This window comes from Channa argus, chromosome 2, assembly GCF_033026475.1.
Source record: "Channa argus isolate prfri chromosome 2, Channa argus male v1.0, whole genome shotgun sequence".
NCBI classification, from domain to species: domain Eukaryota; kingdom Metazoa; phylum Chordata; class Actinopteri; order Anabantiformes; family Channidae; genus Channa; species Channa argus.
This window is the reverse complement of record NC_090198.1, coordinates 17,958,168-17,971,200: the sequence shown is the minus strand read 5'-3', so window position 1 is coordinate 17,971,200 and position 13,033 is coordinate 17,958,168. Positions and strand designations below refer to the sequence as shown.

The 13,033-nt window shown below is 38.0% G+C and overlaps 1 protein-coding gene across 1 annotated transcript; it reads right to left on the bottom strand.

Moving 5' to 3' along the window:
• Positions 1-748: 748 nt before the first annotated feature.
• Positions 749-8,797, bottom strand: cyp27c1 (cytochrome P450, family 27, subfamily C, polypeptide 1). Its single transcript, XM_067496114.1, has 9 exons — positions 8,321-8,797; positions 7,274-7,464; positions 6,639-6,838; positions 6,125-6,334; positions 4,665-4,828; positions 2,670-2,836; positions 2,375-2,453; positions 2,010-2,213; positions 749-1,739 (listed from the first exon to the last, which is right to left on the bottom strand). The coding sequence occupies exons 1-9, from the start codon at positions 8,588-8,590 to the stop codon at positions 1,614-1,616; spliced, it is 1,611 nt and encodes a 536-aa protein (XP_067352215.1). The 5' UTR covers positions 8,591-8,797; the 3' UTR covers positions 749-1,613.
• Positions 8,798-13,033: the final 4,236 nt, after the last annotated feature.

Below are 13,033 nucleotides of genomic sequence, written 5' to 3'. Positions count from 1 at the left end.
TTGAGTATATTTATACATTTACATTATAATGAAAAGAAAAAGAAAAAAACAAAGGGCAAATTTAAACTTTACAATTAGAATTTTGCTAAAAAGAAGCCATTGGTGGGGAGGTAAGTGCTGATCCCTAACAGCTACAAGGTCTCACCCAGCAGGCTGGCCGGTTGGGCCGTTTCTGTGTGCATATTCTTCCTGTGCCTGCTAGGATTTCTTCCAGGTAGTCTAGTTTCCACTCATAGTCCAAAGACATGCAGTTAATTGGTGACCCTAAATTACCTATTGGTGTGTAAAATGGTTGTCTGTCTCTATTTGAGAGGCCTGAGATAGACTGGTGACCTGGTCAGGATGTACCCCACCGACTGGGATTGGTTCCAGCACCCCAGCGACCCTTAAGAGGATAGGAAGTTTATCCTGTTAAGGGTAAACTAACAGAGTAGACAGGGGGTGGATGAAGACACTAAAGAGAACAGTGACACTGTACTTTAAGCAAACACAGCTTTTGTCCCATAGGCTCCCATTGTAAACATGATTTTTAACACTAGTAGTAACAATATGTGGGGGACCACTGTTAATATTTAACTCTTGCCCTCCTTGCCATATTACTGAATCATGACATCATGATACTCTTGAAACTATTTTGACTATAGATTATGGATAACAATTTTATTAAGAATTGTAATTAATTGCTTGCTTGGACCAAATGGAAATTAACTGAGAGTCTAAGTTAAAGAAATTATAAACCTAAACAATGTTTAGATCACATAGATTATATATTTTATTTCAATGAAGATTATACAGGTACAGGCATAATAATCACATGAGTAACATACAATAAACAGTATATATGTGGAAAAATACAAAGTTGAAAATCATTTGCAAAATTGGCTCACTCCTCAGTAGCACGGGGAGTGAATGAGAACTTGAAAATGCCTTGGCAATGATTTAAGTGAAAAATGTAAGCACCTGTCTGAGTCATTCAGTTCCTACTTACTTACTTCCTCCAATCAGCCAACTCTACTCATTAGAATAATAAGTATGCACAGTATGATTCCTAGTAGTTTGTTCCAGCACACATTCAATAAAAAACAAAACAAAACAGAAGAACACAGACTGGGCGGTATCCCAGTTATCTGCTGAAATACTACAATGATAACATTTCAGTGGGTCTCCTCATTGAGGGACTGATTGTTAAAAGAAGCAGTGATGCAACATAGTGGAAACCATCTACCTGTTCTCATGGTTTTGAAACATGTTGCTAGCATCTGGAACTGGGCTGTGCTTCAGCTTGGTTAAAGAATTTTAAGTGTTACATCTACTACTATTGGAGATTTTGTTTTTTAGATAAGAATATTTTTATATGAATATACACTTTCTGTACCTCAGCCACATCTGCAATTAATACCCATAGAAAACTATAATTGTACATTGTACAATTGTATTGGTACAGTACTATTTTTGTGTCCTCACTAACTAAGAAAAGGGGTTAGTCACATTTATTGTCTGAGTATCAGTCTCACCCTAATATCTAAAACCTAACAGAAGGTGTACTAAAAGCAGTGTATTAAATAGACTATTATTGAATCAAAGCTTTAAAACAGAGTATAGTTGGCCTTGATCTAAGTCTGGATTTCCCTGTCAATGAACTGCAGGTTGATGGGGGCCCCCGGGCAGAGCAGGCCATGGGTTTTGGCCTTCACTTCATCAGTTAATGGAGACAGGCCAATGTGGAATTTCTGAATGAGCTGCAGAACAAAGAACAAAAACACAGAAAAGTCAATCAGATTATGTGACTAATTTAAATAGCACCACCTTGACAACGTTTAATAGCAGAGCTGACCAATGAGGTTGGTAGATTAAAACAAATTCAGCGTGTGAGTTTTTTAATTTTATTTTATTTTTAAGTTTGATAAAGGTTGTAAGTCAGCTACAATAATATGTAATATAAATGAATATATAATATTAATTTATGTATATAGCTTGAAAATGTTGAATGCAATGAATTGATACCCTACCCTTGTGAGAAGTAGATGCATCTCTAGCTCAGCTATTCTCCTGCCAATGCAGCTCCTGATGCCGTAGCCAAAGGGAATGGAGCCAAAGTTGTCTACGTGATCTGAGGTATCTTTCCGTAACCAACGATCTGGTCGGAAGTCTAAAGCTTCAGTAAAGTTTTCATCATCCAAAGATGTAGAGTAGTGACAGAGGGCCAACTGAGTCTAACAGAGGGAAAAAACAAAAATGTTAGTTGTGTAGTAAAAACAGCTGGGCTATTGGTCCTGCAACTGCATGAGTGAGAGTAGGAGATTGGTTCCAGAATGCTGTAGCTGACTACTCTGCACATGCACTCTCTAAAAGATTCCCTTCTATTGAGTCTTACCCCTTTGGGGATAAAGTATCCGCCCAAGATCAAGTCATCTTGGGTAACGCGTCCGTTGCCTGGGAGAACTGGAAAGAGCCTGCTCCAAGGGAGGGGTGCAAAAAAGGCTGTTATTCAACAGGATTATAAACATTCTCCTCACTGAGTTTAATTCTAAGACAACCAGGCTAGTCAAAGTCACACACAGAGAAAAATCAAATGTATAACCTATTGATGATTTGTTTAAATACCTCAAGAAAAAAAATAGATGAAGCTATAGTATAAAGTTTATGAATAAAAGTCACACACTACGTACCTAAGTGTCTCTTTGACCAGTCCTCTGATGAGAGGTAGATGCTGGACATCGTTGGCTGTGGCGACCTTTTCAGGCCCCAGAGTATTCGTCACTTCTGTAAAGATTTGCTGCTGTATATGAGGGTGCAGAGCTAACATGTAGGTGGCCCACGACAGGGTGAATGATGTCTAGGAGAACAGAAAAGAGTTTAATTAAAGATTTGTTGCAAGCATTTGACTTTCGGTGAGTGGTGCATAAGTAGTCCTGCTTTTCTCCTGATTTTGATTTTTTTTCGTCAATATCTTCATACAGGCTTTTCTGAAATCCAAATGTTCTTTGTTGTTACATGTGCTGGCTCAACACTAGAGGAGCAGGAAAGAGATTTAATTTCAGATGCTGAGCACATAATCAACCCTTTGTTCCCCGTCTTACCCAACTCATCCCATTCATCCAGTCTTATCCCACTGTTACATGATTAAATGCACAGTTTTAGACTAAACACCATTACAGGGACAGGCATTACAGGGTTTGTCAAGCCAGCCACCTCAGTCTAGACCCTGCCACTCCCAATTGTCCTCAAGCTAACTCAGTGTCCCTGCCCACCTGCAAAACTTCTATTAATTGTCTCAGCCTCTCAGATCACATTGCATGAACATTGCTCTCATCTTCCCGGCATTGGACCTACATTAAATGCTCTGTATGATGTGTTACTGCAACTCTTACTTCTTTTCCTGTCATCCTGCGTATCTTTTTAATCCAATCTCCCCACTTGTCCATTAACAGCTTTCATGACATCCTTCTTGATTTAGAGAGGCAGACATCTTACACAACAGACCCTAGGGGTCAGTCTGAGTTCAATGTGTCCCGCTGGAGTAACTAATGATCAAAAGAATCTGTACCTTTCCCACAATTATTTAAATTGTTCCTTCATTTAGTTCCATCTTCCATCTTCTGCCACTCTTCCCTCCCAGATTTTCCCTCCCACACCATCTTCACCCTCTTTAACTTGCTCCCAATCAGCCCCTATTCTCAGAGACCCTGGCAACAGGGAGAGGAATTGTATGACCAAACTCATCTTCCCTACTTAATATGATGCCAATTTCCCACTCATTGCTTTTTAACAATATCGTTCTACCTTAGCCAACCCCCCCAAACTCCCCCATCTCACCTCTGCCATGTGGGTGCTACAACTCCCTAATGTGTCTTGGCAGCTATTGTGTTCAGGTAACTGCTCCACCCCCTACCAGGATGTGGCTGTTGAGAAAAGTTCAACAAAACACACATATCCCTGTATCCCCAGGTCCCTAGTTCAGCACAAACTGCTGAACAGCCATAATTTTAATTAATCTGACAGTACCCAGAAAATAATAAGCAGTGACTGTACACATGTGTACACAGAAGCAAATGCCCACACATAGTAGACATACTAGTTTAAAACAGTTGGATAATTGTTCTTACTTGATATTTATAGAGCAAAAGATTATTTTTGTCTTAGCAATATTTTTGTGAGAATCTGTCATTTTGTATGGGGGGGGCATCTAATAACCACATTTGTCAAAAAAAGCGATGACACATCCTGGGTGTCTCCATTTCCTCTTTTCTGTATTCTTTTATATTATTAAATATATTAAATAAAAACCTAAAATACTTCCTATAAAGATTTAATTAAGGTCGAATTAAGGTAAACACACACGCACACCACAAAATCTCATAGACACAGAAGACAGATAACTAGACAGACAAATACTTACTTGTCAAATGACATGAAACAAAATCCACATTTATCAGTGATATACTGTGTAATCTCCCATTACTGCTCTGACGGGATGCTGGCAGAGACATGTTTTCACAGAGACATAATGTGTCACCAGAAACCCAACCTTTGAAACACAACACCAACTCTATCTCTCTCTCTCTCACACACACACATTCACACGTGAGTTCCTACTGCTCCTCCTCCTAAACTCACTGCCCTTCTCTGCACAAATTCTTCAACACTGACAAATTGTCACCCACCGTGTCGACCCCAGCCAGAAGCATCTCTGTTACGTTGGCGTAGATGTCCTCCAGACTCATCTGCTTGGTAACAAGCATGTGTGTGAGCAACCCCCCCTTCACCTCGTCTCCCCGCTCAAGCTGGGTCTTAATTTCTTCGAACCTCTTATTAACGTGAATGAGGCCTGGAATGAGACAGCCACAGACAACGTATCATTAATGGAAAAGATAAGATATTAGATAGATAAGATAACTAAGATATTTTACTTATTTGATGTTGCTTGGATTTTAGACTTTAGGTTTCAGAAGAACAGCAACCTTTAGGTTATGTATATGTCATTTAGGACATATACATAAGGCACAGACATGTTACAATGAAATTCTTTGCATTTAACCCCCAAGTGGGCAGCTGAGTGTCTCACTGAGGGACACACCTAGTGGGTAGGTTGGGATTCGATCCTGCTGCTCTACCTTGAGCTTGAGCTACCAGGCAGATTTCACTTGTGTGTATTGTAAATTGTGTCTCTTTTATTTATTTTTTTGCTTTATAGCTGGTGTGTTGCATGTTTTGACCAACTTTACTTCCCTTGACATTATTACTGATTTTTTAATATCTTTTTAGTAAGACTGATAGATTTTTATTTTTTTATTTATTTTTTGTCCTTTCGGCTTAGTTTAGGGTCGCCACAGCAGATTATTGTCAGCATGTTGAACCCTCCCCAATTTCTACCGGGTTTGGATCGGCACTAGGGATGGAAATGGGCTGTTGTAGTCAGGGGTTCAGTGTCTTGCCCAGAGACACTTCAACATATACCCGGGACAGAGGATCGAACAACGGACCCTGTGGTCCATGGTTACCAGGTGGATGAGGCAGATTATCCTGGGTTTAAAAAGGCATTTGTTTGAGGTTAGAGGGGTGTGAGGTGTGTGACACTGAGACCAAGTGTGAGGTGAACATATAGGGTAAAAACTCAGGAGGCAGCATATGAAAACTACAGGCAGAATAAATCGACTTCAGTGTTCTGCTCAATGTATGTATTGATGATGGGCCTTTAGCCCCATGCTTTTTAAGAGCAGTAACTGTGGATGTGTTTGACCAAGGTTGCATTGGAGACCCGTGGACATCAAGATGCCAGAGGAGACTTAGCGGCCTTGGATGAGAAGTGCTGTAGGAGGATAATAAGCTGCGGTCTCATCCTCTCCAATGACATGATTACTTGGCCTTTTAACATCTCTCCCTGGTTTTAAAGCTTTATATTTGTCTTTTTCCTGAATCTTCTAGTTTTATCTAAATTAATGGCTAATGGCACGTGATTCACTGTAGCGACCCCTGAAAAGGAACAGCTGAAGATTTGTAGTGTCAAGATTGCAAATATTTAACCAGACTAAAACTTTAGTTTTTGTATTTACAATTTATTTGTTTTGCTGACTTTCTTATGTGCTTCCAGTGGTCAAAAGATTTCAAGCTGGAAACCACTTACTGAATTTAAAGAGGCCATCCCAGGACAAACAGAATTCCTCCCACGGTTTGGGGATGATGGTTCGAAGCCACTTAGGGATGGCCCCGGCATACATTGTTGTCTTGAAGGAGCTGAACATGAGGTGCAGGGCACTAATGTATTCTTGGGTTTCCTGGGGAACCTCATTTTCCAGACAGCCTAGGCGACACTCGTATAAAATGGCTGCCACAGCTGTAAGAGACAAAGATGGGAAGAAAAGCACGGGATTTCAAAAGTTGTGTGCAGATAAAAAGTTGCAACAAGGAATTCTCGTTCCTTGTTGAAAACATCTTTGGGTTATGAGACAGGTTTTGTGTGTGTCTTAGCACAGTGGCAACTTCAATATTTGCCTAGCTAATCTAACAATCAGCATGCGGCAAATCCCATTTAAAAGGGCCGTATTGCATATTTTCATTCTTCTTGTCTTCCATTTTTTTCTGATTCCCTTATTGATTTCTGTTCCTCTACAACCAACATTTGTAGAATCTTTACCAACCTTCCATGGCATAATTGAAGTAGAGGTCATTGACATTGAGGACAGTTGCTCCGTCAGACTCCTGGCTACGCAGTACACAAATTCTCTTGATCAGGTCATCTACCACTGCGTTCACATCATCAGAGAAAACTGCTACATCACGGGGACGCATGATGAGCTGTCTAAGTACACTCCGCATTCTCAGCCAATCTTCTCCCTCACTAGTAAACAGTATACAGGAGACAAGGTAAACTGATGAAATCCCCACCTATTGCAATATTTAAATAAAAGACATTCACAGACAGAGGAAATGGCTTAATATCTCAGAGTATGAATATTTATACAAAAGCTGACTTAAAAGTAAGGAACATGCACACTAACAGTGAGCTGATTCTCAATTTGTAGCCCAAACACGATTAGTGGTGTTCCCATTTACACATATGGAGCCAACCTGATAATCCCATTAACCCCAAAACTAATTTACTGGAATTAGGTAACCAGGTTACTCGGGTATTCAGAAAATGAGTTTACATGCATGTAAGTAACCTGGTTACTCTAATCTGGTAACTGTGTTACTTAGGTGACATGTGAACCCACTGTATTATTTCAGGAGGGTTTTGTCTAGACTCAAAGACAAAATGTTTAAGGGAACTCACGCTGAGATGAGACCAGTAGATCGCCCTCTCAGGTCTCTGTACTCCTTCCAGGAGTCCATGTTACCTCTCTGAGGGGCTGCACTTTCACTCCTCAGAACCTGAGCCACTAAGTCACGGTCGGCAATAGAGACCACTAGCTGGGGTCCAAAACGGGACTTGAAAATTTTTCCATACTTCTTACTGTGCTCCAGCTGTAAAACAGTGATGACAACCAATTTCTTAATTAATATGACTAAAATTAAATGTCTCAAAATAAAAAAAAAGAAAAATCCAGACAAAATAATGAGTTTTTAGAATGTTGGCCATTTTTAAAATCAACAAACAATTATTGTTTAGTTAACAGTTATAAATTTGGCTAACTGTGTTCAGACAACTATACCAACTAAGCCTAAATAAACTTTACCAACCTTTCCCATTATGATTTCATAGAAATTTCTTCAAACATACTATATTAAGGTGTTAATAATCTACTATCAAATATCTGTTATTTGGACTTTTCACATCGAAATAATAAAGCTTCTATACGCTATATAGATAACTATAAAATGACAACCTATGTTATACTTTTCATGACATAACCTTGGTTTGAAAAAAAAAAACACTGAATTTAACAACTGGGGTTAGAAAATATTAAACTTTGATAATAGTGCAATCATAAAGATTTACAAAAACAGAGATGTATTTATCTGACCTTACATTTTTCTGTCCTATCGCAACGTATGTGACGGTTTAATAATAAAAAATGTTTTGTTTAGTGATTATTATTGACGCCCAAATCAAGCCATTTCCCACATTTTAACCTAGTCTCAGTTTTATTAATTCATTGTTAGTGCTTTACAAAAAATGATTACGTTGTCTTTTATTTCATCTTGCACAGGTAAGGAAATTGTTTCATTTTTGAACTTAACTCGTCAGGAGACTGTTACAAAACTCACACTGGATTGAAAAGAGAACCTAAACTCCTCGTGCCATTTTACGCACTGAGGGCTGATTCGGCTGACAGGAAAAACAAAACACATGCAAATATGCACAAATAGAGACAATCACCTGTATTTCGTGAATTCTGCTAAACCCGTCTCTCCAGAAAAACTCAATGAAGTTGGCTAAAGCGCTGGGTCCGGGCATCTCCTTCAAGTTCTTGACTGTGGTTCTTTCCAAACCGATCGGAGGGGATATCGCCCTTTCTTCAGAAATCCCCAAAACACTCCTGGATTGTGAGTTATAAAAGGCGCGTAAAGTGAAGAACAGATGCTTATTCAACGCGTTGCCTGGAATGTTCTTCAAGCATGCAGTAGTGAAACTATTTAAGATTGCCATGATTTGGATGCTTTTCCGTCAATTAAACACAATATCAAAGAAAATGATATGCCTGAATCTTTTGCAAAGTCTCAACTCTTCACATCTGCAGTTGCGTGATCCTCGCAGTTGTCCCTGCCTGATAATAGGGTGATAGCGATAGGTTGGTCTGAAGAAGTATTTAAATAGGCCCAGTTCCTTTTTACAAACTGAGAAGTGGACAGGGATTGGATGGTCGCTCCAAAAGGAGGAGGAATAACGTGCCGGACCGGAGTTCGTTCACCAATTAATCAGCACGGGCACACACACACACACACACACACACACACAATCCTGGCAAACACAGCACTGGCACACACACAATCTCAGTGAGCACTGACGTTATTAACGCCCCATGAAGCCAAATTTCACGTTTGCGTGTTATACAACAAAGGAAAATCCCTCCTACAGTCCCGCTCCTGTAAGCACACAGATCATCAGCTGTCTGCACATTCTCAGCCCACACAACTGCTCAGTGTTTTGCCAGTGCTGACCAGTTAAATTTTAAGAAATATTGATGGTTTCTCTAGTGTCTGTGCAGACAACGCCATGCAGCTCATTGGAGCACGAGATGCATATGAAGCATTTGTCCTAAACCTCATGTTATATAAACTTTGGATTTAAATTTTTAATTTAAATTGATCATGTAGTGCAGATTTAAACCCTCAATGTATCAGTAGCCTACATTTAAATTATAATCATGAAAAATGAAAGCACTAAGCTAAAACTTTTTTCCTACAGCATTTTGTGGTGAAAGACAGCCAAGAGTTACAACCAATCATATATATAAGGATATGAATAAGTTTGATTTATGCCTGTATTTTTTATATAATGTACTATAAATGCACTTTTTGTCCATTATCCTCATCTGCTCTTGATCCTCATGTCCACCAACATGTGAATTCAAGTCTACCTCATTACTTCTAGCTCCTTTCAAGCCAATAAAGGTAAGGCTTCCTGAGGACACAGCCGAGGTATTAAACTGATCCGGCCAGATACGTAACCTTTGAGAGGCAATAAAAACCTTTTGGTCTGGTAAAGGTGGTGTTTCCTGATAACTCTGGAACATTGTACAAGGCATGCAGCTCTGTTTGTCACACTAAGTTAATTACCAAAAGTTGTATCATTATACATCAGACAATCTACAGTTTGTGGAGACAACGGTCTGAAGATCATAGGAACATGTACATGTAGTATTGTTCTTTAACCCCATGTTATTTTTTTGTTTCTTTTGCCCAAAATATATAGTATACTTGTGTTAAGTGTCAGCTTGGCAAACTATCTGCAGATTACTCATGCCTCTGTCTCGTAAACCACCCGACATACACTTTTGGATGGACATTTTTAATTTAAATTGATCCTGTATTGTAGGTTTATTTTATTACTACAGTATCTAGTTATAAAATGCAGTCACGAGTTCCAAGCAATAAATTCTTCTGATATGAATCAGTATGCTTTAGGCCTGTATATTTTTTTTAACATAATTTGTTTTTCAATATATGTATTTTTGTCCACTATCCTCCTCTACCCTTTATCCTGATTCCCACCAACATGTGAATTTAAGTCTACCTCATATCTTCTAGCTCCTTTCAAGCCAATAAACATTAGGCTTCCTGAGGACACAGCAGAGGCATTAAACTGATCCGGCCAGATACGTAACCTTTGAGAGGCAATGGAGCCCTTTTGGTCTGGCAAAGGTTGTTTAGACTGAGGTGAGCACGTTTGCAAATTGCTCTGTTTGTCACACTAAGTTAATTAGTTATATATTGTTATATAATAAAGTTATATCATAATACATCAGACAATCCACACCTGAAGCATTATCGACATACTGTCCTGGTGTACCAGCCAGAGAAGTGATGTGTTTTAGAAGAGTTTATTTATTCAGGGTGTTCATAATAAACAAGTAGCTGCTGAGTGAATATTGAGCTTCAAATTGAGATTATTGGCATTTGTGATACTACTAAATCTGATGCTACCACATGTTTGATAAGAATACAGTGTGTACAACTAGGGTATTGAGACAACCCTGCCTGGAACTGTTTTGTGTTCACGTGTTGTTTGTTTTGGGCTGCATGTGCCCTGGGTCAAACTCCAGGGCTGAGTTGAGTCCCAGTCTGGCTCAATTACAGTAATTAAAGGCTTCGCTGTACTGCTGTAAACTGCCAAGATTTTTTTATGCCCTGATGCTCCATGAATACTGAACTCCATATTCACCATTCAGTAAAAATGAAAATATGGTTCGAATATTGAAAATGGGACCATTTCACAAGACCAGAAGAGAAGTTAATATTTCTCTTCAAATACTGTGTTTTTTAAACTTACATTTTAAAACATCATGGTTCAAGTTTTTTAAATATATTTCTAGTGAGGAAAGTGTAATATAAAGTATTACTTTAACGGAACCCATTTCTAAGACCAATATTTTATTTTAAAAGTACTGATCTCTACATTTTCTGTAGGTCACTGAGCACCTTACAAACACATTCAAATATAAAAGTAAAATCCATGTATCATTAAACCGCCCTCTTTGTGAGCACCATTACCAAAATACAGAGTATTACTTAATGCTTTGTCCTAATCCCTACCAATCTGTCATTGTTTAAGTCTATAACTGAGCTGGATTTTCTTTATAACTGTATTACTGTTCACTGTTTGAGTGATAAAGTATGCCTTTTAGAATGAGACAAAAGTAAAAAACCCAGTACGATAAGCACACAGCAAATCTTTGATTGTAAGCTTTTTCACTGCAGATAGTTTGCATTAAAAAGTCTGACATAAACTGCCAAACTATCTAAAAGGAGATGCCTCTCAGATGCTATCTTATTCAAGAATTAACAGTTAATTTACAAATTTTAAAAAAACAAGTAATTACCAGGTTTATCTGGACAGCCAAATTTGACACTCTGAACTTGTGAACAGTAAAACTCCAAAGTAAAGCTCTGTCATCAATATTTAATCAATCACGTTTCTTCAGTTTATAGCATTTTGCTCCACAGTGTATATCTTAAATTAAACCTGTAGACAGCTAACTGTTTTTTTAAACTTCATAATGTTTACCAGGAACTCCTTGATCTGTGAAGCCTAACAAATCTTACATTGACCATGTGAGCTCACAGGACTGCAAATCATCTGCAAATTAAAAAAATAACTTCATCAATTTGACAACACAGGTGCAGCATTAAGAAACTTAGCTTTTGCACAGGATTTCTTCACTTAATTGTGTTGTGGCTTTTTGTAGTGCATCTCTTAATGTGGCGCCTGTGTTGTCAAATTGATGAAAATTCGTTTTTTCAATTTTCAGTACCATGACCTCTAAGGGCCACCATACAAATCACTAAAAAGATGGTCATGTTTAGGACAGCTGAACTGCAACAAACTATAACATTAACAAATTACTTTTGGTAATCGATTGCAATATTAATATTTTTTCCAATATTTATTTGGATTTCCATGTGATAAAATAAGAAAATCATATTTAAAATACAATCAAAATAGTTTTAATGTATGAAATGAATGTTGCAGTTTTATGTACCTAAAACAAAGTTTACAAAACACATATTTTTAATTAAAATTGGCTAGAAATTCATAATTAAAAGCATAATCCAGGCTACGTTTATGCAAATAATTATCTCCAAAAACCCGACTACATAACAAACAGAGGGTTGTCACCAATTGCTTAAAATGTCAACACACCATTCCTCATACTACAAATGCAGAAAATGTTGCTATATCATGAGAAAACATACATTACAACCTCGTCAAAGAAGACACATCAATTAGTATGGAGCCTGCAGTTAAAACAAGGCAGTGCCGGCATGCTGCACATGACAGGAGCTACAGACACCAAATGGTGTGGAAAATATTTTGCCAATATTTAGACTCCACATCTCAAAGACTATTACACAGTATTATGGTTTGATGAACTAATGAATACCAAGTAATATAGATGCATCTATGGCTGGGACAGGGTGGCTCCGAGGATGATGCTGGAATCAAAATCATATAAACATCCATCCAGCAGCTATACTCTTTGTCCTGCAGATGGTCACAGGTGTTGTGGAGCCAATCCCAGCTGTCATTAGGTGAGAAGAGGGGTACACCAAAGATGTCACTGTGGCTGCTTTAGTTTGTTGCTGCGATAAGTCAATGTCACCACCATTTTGGGGAGGTCACTTATAAATATAATAAATACATTTTTAGTTAATTCTACTACTTTTATTATTATTGTTGTTATAATAGTGCATCTTTTTCCACATTTTGTTATGTTACAGCCTTATTTAAAAATTGATTAAATGCATTCTTTATCTAAATTTATCTTTCCTCACAATTCTACAAAAAAAAAAACCATAATAGCAACGAGAACAAAGTTTGTTTCAAATCTTTGAAAATTATTGTTTTTTTAAATAATACGAAAAAAATCCC

Coding starts and splice junctions, on each gene's coding strand:
- cyp27c1 (XM_067496114.1), bottom strand. CDS start 8,590: ATGGCAATCTTAAATAGTTTCACTACTGCATGCTTGAAGAACATTCCA. Junction 6,335..6,638: donor CTTCAATTATGCCATGGAAG/GTTGGTAAAGAT, acceptor TGTCTCTTACAG/CTGTGGCAGCCATTTTATAC. Junction 4,829..6,124: donor GGATGGCCTCTTTAAATTCA/GTAAGTGGTTTC, acceptor GTCTCATTCCAG/GCCTCATTCACGTTAATAAG.